Below are 11,321 nucleotides of genomic sequence, written 5' to 3' on the forward strand. Positions count from 1 at the left end.
CCAGCACCGTCTCCATGGGGAGAAGAGGCAGAGGCGCAGTGGGGAACTGGTGGCCCCTTCTGCCTTTGAAATGTAGAGGGCTCTTGCTGCATTTCAAAAGCAGAAACACTGCGGGGAGCCTGGGGCGGGGAGCCTGGGGCGAGCAGGGGACTCAAATTCCCCCGCGCTCTGGCACTTTGCTTTTGAAATGTACAAGAGCCCTCTAAATTTCAAAGGCAGAAGCCCTGCACTGGGGGGTGTTTGCACCTTTGAAATGTAGCAAGAGACAGCCGGGCTCTTGCTACATTTCAAAGGTGGAGGCACCCTTATTGACTAATAGAATAGTCAAGGCAAATTACATCGCCTGTTCGATTAGTTGATTGATCTAAATTTAACATCCTTATCCTTTACTCCATTGTGAATGAAAATAAACCTGAACCTCCCTGAAGATAACCTATATTACTACATTCCAGAGGTGCTCTGCCTGGGGAAAAAGTCTGACACCTCACTGAACGACTGTATCAGAGGCAGCAGCATGGGGCAGCAAGTGGTTCCCCAGGAGCCAGTGTGCACCAGGAGTCAGCTTTTTCTGCCCTGTGTCCTCCCACCCCTCCCCTCCCCAATCCCTGGGTTAACATGGTGCCCTATCAGTTCCATGGTTTGACCTGGTGCCCCTGCTGGACTTGGAAAAATTTCTGCCCCAGTCCCCAGGGTTGACCTACTAGCCACCAAGCAAAGCAGACACCGTGTCAATCTCCCATTTAATCCTATGATCCCCCAAATGGATTTAGAAAAAAATTGTGCCCCATCTCCCTGTGTTTAACCTGATGTCCCCGGGGGTTTACCTGGTGTCCCATACAGGCTTTATAGTTACTATAGAAGGAGAAAGGTCTGGAATAGAAAGGTAGATCTATGAATCATCGGCATCATGATAGTAGTTGAATCTGTTTGCAAATGAGATTAGACAGAAGGTATAGAGGGAAAAGAGAGGGCAAAAAGGGCAGAGCCTTGTGGAATCTTCACAGAAAGTGGGGGCATGAGGAAGGTTATCTGAAGCGTATGTTAAAGTAGTTATAAAAGGTGTAGAAGAGCGTATCGGGGAGAGAGTGTTATAGAAGCCTGGGGGGGCGAGGAGAACTCATAGAACACTAGAACTGGAAAGAACCTTGAGAGGTGGTCAAGTCCAGTACCCTGCCCTCACAGCAGGATGAAGCACCATCTAGATCGTCCCTAATAGAGGTTTGTCTAACGTGTTCTTAAATATCTCCAGTGATAGAGATTCCACAGCCTCCCTAGGCAATTTAGTCCAGTTTTCAACCACCATGAAGGTTAGGAATATTTTCCTACTGTCCAACCGAAACCTCCCTTTCGGCAATTTAAGCCCATTTCTTCTTGTCAAATAACAAGCCTGAGACGAGCCTGTTGCACTAAGCTGTATTTTAACCAGTGACTTGAGGTAAGAGGCTTCACCTATCATTTCATTCCCCAGAAGGGATGTACTTTGGGTCTACAGAATTATAGGTACTTTGGGTTTACAGAATTATAGCAGAGGAAGCAGGCCAGGGTTTGTCCTGGATTTGGACCTGGGATCTCTTGCACTCTAAGTGAGAATCATGCCCCTACACCAATAAGCCATCCTTATTCCAACCCATACAGCTATGGGAGACTGCAGCCTTAACACAGCACCTTAGACCGCTTAGCCTAACTCTGGTTTTAAGAAATGCAGTGTGGTCAGTGGTGTTAGAGGGTTTCCATGTCAGGCATGGGAATGGAGTACTGATTCTGAGCTTTAGAAGGAAAACATAAGAGATACGTTAGTGTGGTTTCAGTGGAGAGGGAGGGGATATAAATCAGATGGGAGAAGGTAAAGGGCTGAATAGGTCAAGAGGCACTCCAGACAGAGATGGTAGTCAGTGTGTTCAAAGAGCTTAGAGATGAAAGGGAGATGGGGGTTATAGATGAAGATGCAAGTGGAATTCAGTGTGGTGTGTTTAAAGATGGCAGATGATATTAAAGCATGCTTGCTTGTATTGGGGAGAACCAGAAGTTGTGGAGAAAAAGTAAGGAAAGGCATGAGTGACATAAGGACATAGGACGGGATCAGAAAGACAAGTGGAGAGGTTACAGGAGGAGTGCAAACTAGAAACTTCTGCTGGTGGAGGAATAGTGAGAAGTGTAGGAAAGGGAAACCAAAGTAAAAGGAGGGTGAAGGTCATATGTTGTAACTTGTCAATTTTCTCTTGAGAGAAATCAGAGATCTGTCAGGGGAAAGTGATGGAGGCAGGAAAATTTGACGATTCAGTCAAAGTTGTCAGAAATGTGGCTGGGGTTCTGGGTGTAGGACTGAATTAATGTGGAGAAGTAAAAGGGCATTGCTTAGTAAGGAAAGTGGTAGAACTAAAGGAGGTGAGAATGAATTTGTAACGGAAGTAGTCTGCCTGGTCCTGGAATATCTTTGACAGGAGCAGATTGGGCTATTTCACAGCATCAGTCAACAGGCTGACAGGCCCAATCAGCTTAGTCTGGCCATTTGTAAGTCTAGCATCAGCTTGGGGATCTGGTCTATCTAGGTTGACCTAAGGGGCGCTCTGGCCACTGGCTCCAGTTTCTGAAGGAGCATGATTAGTAAAGCCAGGATTTGGAGCTGTAAAAGCCAGATCTGGGGCTGCAGCAAAGCATGGGTCCAGGCCACGAAAAAAAATAAAAATTTTACAGCTAAGCACAGATTCATGGTTGGCAAGTATGTATCCATAGCCAGAAACAAAGCATATGTCTGAATCTAGCAGCCAAATGTGGATTAAAGTGAAAACATGGATCTAGCTTCAGCAGCCAGATATGAATAACTGTCAAGCATATTTGCCAAGAAGAGAGAAAATGCCTAAGATGTAGTCAGGATCTGACATCTTTACTATTGAGTCATTTGTTTCTTGGTTCTGTACTACTAGCACTGTGGTACTAAATTCCAACTAGGGATGTGATAGTGTGATCCTCTAAATGGTAGGGATGCTAGCGTATAGCTTGGGCTTATCAGTTAATCCTAACTACATGTGCGCGCACACACACCTTGATACCTCTATCAGAGGCAGCAAGGGGCTTTTAAACCAGCTCCCTGTGAGTGCCAGTCCCCTCACAGCCCCCCCCCTTCCCCCCCCCCCCCCCCCCCCACCACACACACACACAGGCAGCAGCACTGGGGGCGGGGATAACGGGCCAGGTCTGGGCACTGCTGAGGGCATCCACTCAGGGAGAATTGCTCAAAAATCAGGGTTGCTTACAGCCCCTGACTGGAGGCCTTTCCCAAATAGGCCACAAACCAGTCACACCGAGTGCTTCAGCTGCCAATCTGGCCAGCAGGAAGCCTCACAAGCAAAACCCTTCGGACAACCAAGCTCTCCCTGTGCCACAATCAGCCCCGGGCCTAACACACAGGTGAGGGGTTATAGAACCCAATCTCACCTACCCCGAACGGGTTCTCCCGGTCCCAAAAGACCAGCCACAGCTCCCAGTCAACTTACACTTTGGATCTTACCCACAAGATCACGCTGAGCCAATCCTTTAGAATCTAAAATTTAAAGGTTTATTAATAAAAGAAAGAAAAGGTAGTGAGTAAAGAAAATACATTACATGCACCAATCACCAAGTTCTTGATGCAGGCTCTCAGCAGAGATGTTACAAACTGCTATCTTAAAAGTCTCTGGTGTACATCCTGTGTCAGAATGGGTCCATGCTTTTTCTCGGCTCTCTGTCCCTCGCAAGGCTGCATCTGGGATCAGAAGCAGAATTGAAGACAAGATGGAGTTTTCCTCATGGCGCACTATATCCATCCCTGGTACCTTCCAAGATGGAGTGAGTCACATGGCCAAGTGACCTATCTCTGAGTCCCATGTCAGTGACCATTAGATACTGACTGGTTTGTAGGTTCCAGACGCATTCCTCAGGTGTGTATTGGGCATCTTGAGAGCCATTGTCCTTGGTGCCCTGCTAGTTAGCATAGTCAGTGACTGAACAATTGCTCTTCGCAACAGGCCGCTCAGAACCCATTGCTCTGCCTCAGGCAGAGAACATTCCCCGTATTAGCACAGAGTCCATATTCATAAATCCACATAGACATCATACAGTTATATGCGAGCACTTACAGAATCAGTAGAACATAAGCTTTCATTTGACACTTCACATGGCCCCCTTTGTACAGACTTTGGGGCAAACACCCCCACCTCATGGGTGCAGCACTGATCTGGCTGCTCCCCTTAAAATCCAGGAACATGACAGGGCAGGCAGTAGCTGGTGTTCAGGGGGAGTCAGCTCCCCATGAGCCACTGGATCTCACAGAGCTGTCTGTATCACAGGCAGCAGTGCCAGGAAAGGGGTTAGGCCAGAGCTGGTACACGTCAAGCTGCTGCTTCTTTAAGCTCTTCAAGCAGTTACATATTTACACAAATCCATGATAGTTAACATCTTCATTTAAATGGCTCATTGGTTAGCCTTCAGGGCTACATGCACTCCTCCCCTGCTGCCTCTATATCAGAAGCAGCGGCGGTGGGGAGAGAAGCAGTGCTTGCTAAAAGGGACTACATTCTACAGAGACCCAGTTGATTTAGAAGTGCAATGGGATGTGGTGTTTGGATTCATTCATAACAGACTTACCATACAGGGTGATAAGTGGGCCAGGATGTAACAACTCTTCTCATTTCTTAATTATTTCATGGGACACGTCCAGCCCACTTAATTAGCCTGAATAATCCAGGTCCTAAAATTGACAGGTGGTACTTCTGTTATATGTATCTCTTGGTTTTGGTAATTTCTACTCCAGTTCAGCTGATAAAGTGGGTTTGACCCAAGTTGGGGTATGTTTGTGAAAGATAAAACCAGAATTTTAACAAAACATGTTCTTGTGGCAGCAGCATATTCCTGACTGATTTGGGTTCTCAAATGTGCACTTTTCAGATCCTCAAAAGAAAGATCTTCCAGAGACAAAGAACGGTCAAGAGATCATGACAGAACGTCGCGTGACAAAGACCGGAGCTCAAGAGAGAGGTCACCCCGTGATAATAAAGACAGGAAACGTTCATATGAAAGTGCTAATGGCCGATCAGAAGACCGGAGGAGCTCAGAGGAACGTGAAGCAGGGGAAATATAACTGCTGTACGTTCATCGGATCCTCTAGCTTCCTATGGAGTTGCATACTATGGTTTAGTTTACAGTTGTTCAAAGGGACACCAGTGAGCAGTTCCCAAAACTGATCCAACTAGGGTAGATGTACAGTATATAAAAGTGGTTATAACTAAGTCAGAATTGAACCCCTTCAATTGATGATGCCTAAAGTTGTGTCCTTGTCTTCGACCAAGCTGTAAAACTTTTCTGAACAATTTATCTTTATCCAGGATGACAGTTTTATGTACCAAGGTGCAGATCTCAATGTTTTACTCTCCTTTCCAAAAGAAGTTAAATAGTGAACAAATTATATTGTCCTACTTGCGTTGGATGCTTTCAGACCTTTATAAAAATCTCTAATTCTGTTCCAGTCCAAACAGCAGCTTTGAAGGCTCTTTTTAAGAGGGGAGGGTGGGTAACTAAACTTTTACTTTGAGATTGTTTCCCAGTGATTGTATGGGAACCTAGGAGTTGGTTACTGTCAGAGCATTTAGACTGGAATTTGTGCCAGAGAGTGCTGAAATGTCATTTTTTACAGTGCCTATTTAGACTGGGGAATTGAACAGCTGTTGCATTACATCTTTTTTTAATTTTTACTGAAATTTTGAAATCAAAGCCAGTCTCACATCTCTGTACCATTTGATTGGTATATGTTCAGTATATTTGGGTTTTTTTTCCATAAGGACTTTTTCTGCTTTTTCTTGTGGGATGTAAATGGTACATCCTTAATTGTAAAAATAAATAAATAAAATAAAAATTAAAAAGTAAACTGCATTGTCCAGTAAATTAAGATTGAGCACCTTGGTGTCTCATGGTGAATGTGACTCATTATTTGTGTGTGTTCTTTAATAGGTCAATTGTATGAAAAGACACAGTGTAGAACTTTCTCATTTGAAGGAAAATGCTTTAAATATACAACTCTACTACTGTTCTGTCTTTCAGATGAGACATAAAACAGACCATGACTCCTCCAAGATTATAAAGAGATAAAAGCTTTTACCATCGCCATCAGTGTCCTGCCTGTACCAATACCTATTTTTAGCAGCTTCAACTTGGAAAAGTTTATTTACTTCTCCTAATAATAATAAACATTATTTTGCTAACAGAGAATATTCTCTGTATTTCCACCCCAGAGGCAGCTGTGTCATTTGTGTGTGAGTGGTCCCTTAAAAGGGATTCTTTTGGGATCCTATACAATGCAAGGTGGTGTAGAAATGTAAGTTATTATATTTATTTCTCTGAGTTTGAATTCCCACACCTAAATTACACAGTGATATACAGTCATTGTTCAAAAAGACGCACATTGTGCTCGTTGCATCCTCCGGTAAGGGCACATGTGAGCCCTTGCAACATAGACATACAGCATATCTTTGCCCCCTCATACCTTGTGACTGTTAGTGCATGTATTTCTTTTTCACTGGGTTACTGTGCCATTCAGTTATACTTCAATCCTGCACTGGGCAGCACAGTTGCTCAGTACTAACCAGGTATACCACTGTAGATCTAGCAGTATTTGAGTATAAAATAGTGTGGGCCGGGCACATTTACACTTTAAACTGTATGTAAAGAATTTTATAGATGCCCAGAAGGTACAGAAATATTGTTTTTGTCGCCAACATGCAACAGTATCTTTTTGAGGTCGGTGACTTTAGGAACTTACCAAGATATTATAGTAGTTTGGACAATTTTTAAAATGCCATGAAACCATTCTTAAATCTGGAGCAAATACAGTTCCTTCTCCAGGAACTTTTTAGGGAATTTGTATATATTGCCAAGTACATTGTAAAAATAAATCACCCTACATCTGGCTTTCAAGTACAAAAATCTACCTGTCCTTAAATCCTTGCTAAATAACTGCAATATTGGTAATAACATGTCATCACTCAAATAAGATAGTCAGTTTGAATTGCATCTTTTATAGTAACGCTCCATGTTAGTGGAATGTCCTTTAGCTTCTGATTTTTGTTTTTGAACAATGCTAAAGAGAGCCTGTTTGACTTTATGGTTTGTAGAGATTGACTTCATTCATATTTATTTTAGTTTGCAATAGTATTTCTGTTTAATGTAATAAAACACTATCTGCTTCGATCCATCAGTAGTAGAGATCAAAAGAAATGTGACATTAGGTGAAAGGTTTTGATGGGGATGGGTAAGGTGGTGATTGAATGCAGACCTCTTCCTTATATTTATTTATAGGCTTTACTATGGAGCTCATCACTGTAGTATGTGAGAACCTCATACACATTAAAGGATTTGCCCTGCAAGGTAAGGTAAGTATATCCATTTTACTGCTCAGGAACATGAGATACAGGGAGGTTGTATGACTTCTCTAGAGTTTCCCCAGGAATGGATCGAGTGGGGAATCATTCAAAGCCCTTTCTCCCACAAACACAATCTTATCAAACATGAATAGCTATTATGTAGATACAGGCTGAACCTCCCAAATCCTGGACTCTGGTCCAGTAACATCCATGGTCTGGCAAGGCCATGGATGTTACTGGATCGAAGAGCCCCAGGAGTGGGTGCCAGGCTGAAGAACTTAAGGTCTACAGAATTGCAGCCGGGCAGGGGAACTCCGGTGTCAGTGGGGTCATGCAGGTGAAGAGCCCCTGCCAGCAGGGCTGGTAGCAGCCAGAGAACCCAAGAGACCTCCCTGCAGTGAGGCTGGGATGGCCGGGCAATCCTGACTAGGAAACCCCTGATAGCAGCTGGGCCAGGCAGTAGCCTGGGAGCTCTGGCTGAGGAACCCCAGTGGTGCGGCCAGGTGGCAGCAGTAGAATCCCGGCACCAACAGGGGAATCCCCTAGTGGCCCCAGCCAGGAAACCCACAGTAGGTCTGGGCCACCTGAGGCTAAGGAACCCTGTGATGTAGTGGGGTTGATGGCAACCAGGCAGCCCCAGCTGGGAACCCCCAGAGGCAGCGAGGCTGGGGGTGGCCAGGCAACCCTAGCAGAGGGAGTGGGCAGCAAGGTGGGGCGCGCGTCAGCCGGACCGGCTTTAGTGGGGCAGTGGCAGGGCAGGAAGCTCCAGCCTTGGGAGCCCCAGAGAGCAGCTGGCAGTGGGGATCCAGCAGGGGAGAGCATTGACCTCTCCTGGTCCGGCAAACTCCCTGGTTCTAGCATGACTCAGGTCCTGAGGTTGCCAGACCAGGGAGGTCCAACCTGTATACATTTGTGAAAATGTTTAAAAATCAACTTTAACACAGGGATACCTTGCTTACCTCCCCCCCCCCCAAAAAAAAATTTTTGATTGTGGTAATCCTGAAGAAGTTAATGTTGATAATGTAGGATTGAAAACATTCCTCAATTCATCAATGTCATAACCATAGGGCACCACTGCTATACGTCACCCTGATCCTTATCCATGCAGCTCTCTCACTTCCAAACAAGGCAGGTGTCTGGCCAAACACTTATGGTGGTGAATAACAGATCTTTTCAAATAAGCATTTGATAATGGAAAATTTGTTTCAGAATCATATATTTCTCTCACAACTGGTTTGATCAGGTCATCTTCCAAAGCCCATCCATACCCAGTATGGGAAGGTAGTTTTGGATGTGCTCAGTCATCCTAGAGCCACTCTATTGCTTGATAATTTACCCTCTTGATAGTAGGTAGAAACACACCTGTTGTTGTTGAACATTCTTTCTCCATTTGCATATAATATCTAGGAAAACATCCAGCATTGTAGTTCAGCATATGTCATAATGTTAGTTTTCAAATGTTAAAACTTGTCATAAGTGCACTGGAGATGTTCAGATATCCTCAGTGATTGTCTTGGTTTTTCTCAGCACCTTCTGAATGAGGAGAGAATATTTGGAGGCTGAATCACATGCCTTCAAGTAAGATAACTTGGTCTTTCTAGCCATCCTTCCACTAGTGTCACATTTTGAAAGGGCATGGAAAACCTGCCAGTGCGGCAGGTCTTATGATCCAAGCGATTAGGAACACATCTCTGATAGATATACAATAATTCTGTTCCCCAGTGTAGCCAGACACGAACCCCATCTTGTTTCCCTGCCCCCCCAGAGAGCAAGAGAAAGGCAGTCAGCCTTTGATGCCCTGGGAACGCAGGTGTGCTGCCTGTCCCTGACTCTACCATAAACAGAAACCAGACAGTAAATGGGCTAGCTGACGACCTGGGGCCTCCTGTTGCCCTGATGGCTAGTACCAGTAATTGACACGCCTGCACTGTCCCAGGAGAGGAATCTTCGCCCATCACATGCCAGAGGTGCCCATTGTCTGCATTTTCCCAGGTGTGAATTATGCTTTGCATCCTTCATGGGAAACTTGGCATCCAAAGCCATTTTTCCTAATTGGCCACTTGAGACCAGGAAGAAGCCTACGTGACCCAAGGGGTATAAAGAGGGGTTTAGTAGTCCACCCCATTTGAGCTCCAATCATCTATACCTGCTGGCAGGTATTGATTGTCTCCTGAGGTCTGTGGGACGCCCAACCTCGCCCTACTTCTTCCCGAGGGATTGAGAGAGAGACACTGGCCACGCCAAGTCTGGAACGCAGGGTAAGAATTATACCTGCTAGGTGTCTATTTTGCATGCATTTAATAAGAGCTCAGAGAACCAAAAGGGTTTCATGGTACCTGTAAGTGACTTATTAGTGTAATTTCTGTCCTGTCCTTTGTAGTGACTGTTATCTGTAACATAGTAGTAGCATTTAACAACTAAGTTTACCCTGTAACAATAAAATAGTAACTGTTTAAGCTTTAACCTGACTCCTTCAGTTGCTGTAACAGAACCAAGCACAATTTTAAAAGAACTTCAGCCGGTCATAAGGAACAGATATAGGGAGAGCTTGGGCGTTTTGGATCGTGTCGCTTCCAGGGGACAGATTCGTTGGGGCACCTCTCGGCCTCCCCAGGCTGCCCGCTGCAAAGGGATTTCTGTATCCTAGCAGCTAAAATCTGAGGTGTTATAAGTTCTCCCTGTAAACTTATTGGGGCGCCCGTCAACCTCCTCCAGGTTGCCCGCTGCAAGGGACCCCGGTCTCAGCAGTTGAAGTCTCGGGTGTATAACACGCACGCACACACTGCCCTGACCGTCGGCTGACACCCAGCAGGCACAAAACCAGAATCCTGTGGAAGTCTTCGGTAGTGTGTCTCAAAAGCACTAGACTAGCTATGTCTAGCACAGTGGTTCTCAACTCGTTTCAGTCCACGGACCATCAAGCCAATCAAAAAATTTTTGTGGACAACCACCTTTGAGACAAAAAAGCAGACAATGAACATTTTGGTTTGAAATTTATTTCTTACTAATAGATTTTTGGATTCTCTTCTCACTGACAAGCTTTTCAATGTTTGGAGTGGTACTTGATGATGCACAACGAATATCGCTTTCCACTGCAAGCCGATACCTCTGTTTGGACTTAACGTGCAACAAACACGAAACTCCACTCTCACACCTATAAGTTGATGCAAATGGCAAAAGAAATCTGACTGCGTGTGCTGACAGATTTGGGTAACTCCCGGTTACGCTGGCCCAAAATTTCTCTATGGTAGACTGCTGGTACTCATCTTGAGCCGCAAAATCATTTTTCAGATCCAAGAATTCCTCCTGCAGATCCTCTGGAACACTATTAACATCTGTTGTAAATGGATTCCTGATGAAAGATAATCCATCCCTTGTCCTGTCCACCTCTGGAAAGTATCAATGGAATTAGTCTCGTAGGTTCCGTAAATGATCGAGAATTTGCGTCCAAATGGCTTCCTTTCCCCCCCAGCATGGCATCCACATATGGAAATTGAACCAAATTATTGCCTTTGACTTTTACGATCCAGAGTTCCAATTTGTCAAGAAAAGCCCTGATGATGCTTTGCTGAGAGAACAGGTTTGCACCTTTCCCTTGCAGCTGAAGATTCAGTTTGTTCAAGATTCCAAAAATATTGACAAGATACGCAAGTTCTAAATTTGAACCCCCAGCTCAGCACATTTTGGAATTCCTCTTTCCTTTGAGCCTGGAGAAATAAATCCAACTCCTCTCTCAATTGAAAAACTCTGTTGAGTGTGTTCCCTGCTGATAACCACTGTACAGAAGTGTAGAACAGTTACACATCAAAGTCGGAGCCCATATCCAAGCAAAATCTTTTGAACAGCCTAGTGTCGAGAGCCGATGATTTGATGTGATTCACCACTTTCACCAACCCTTTGGAAACGACGTTCAGTTGATCAAGCAATGTT

At 44.8% G+C, this 11,321-nt stretch overlaps 1 protein-coding gene across 4 annotated transcripts in view; it reads left to right on the forward strand.

Moving 5' to 3' along the window:
* LOC102463405 (putative RNA-binding protein Luc7-like 2) overlaps positions 1 to 5,899 on the forward strand; it is a 75,052-nt gene extending 69,153 nt beyond the window's left edge. For all 4 annotated transcript variants that reach the window (XM_014575832.4, XM_075935393.2, XM_075935401.2 and 1 more), the window contains one exon: positions 4,924 to 5,899. In XM_014575832.4, the coding sequence (XP_014431318.1) occupies positions 4,924 to 5,116 (193 nt within the window). In that variant the 3' untranslated portion in view covers positions 5,117 to 5,899. The remainder of the gene's footprint in view (positions 1 to 4,923) is intronic.
* The last annotated feature ends 5,422 nt before the right edge of the window (positions 5,900 to 11,321 follow it).

This window comes from Pelodiscus sinensis, chromosome 1 (assembly GCF_052426305.1).
Source record: "Pelodiscus sinensis isolate ZL-2025 chromosome 1, ASM5242630v1, whole genome shotgun sequence".
Taxonomy (NCBI): domain Eukaryota; kingdom Metazoa; phylum Chordata; order Testudines; family Trionychidae; genus Pelodiscus; species Pelodiscus sinensis.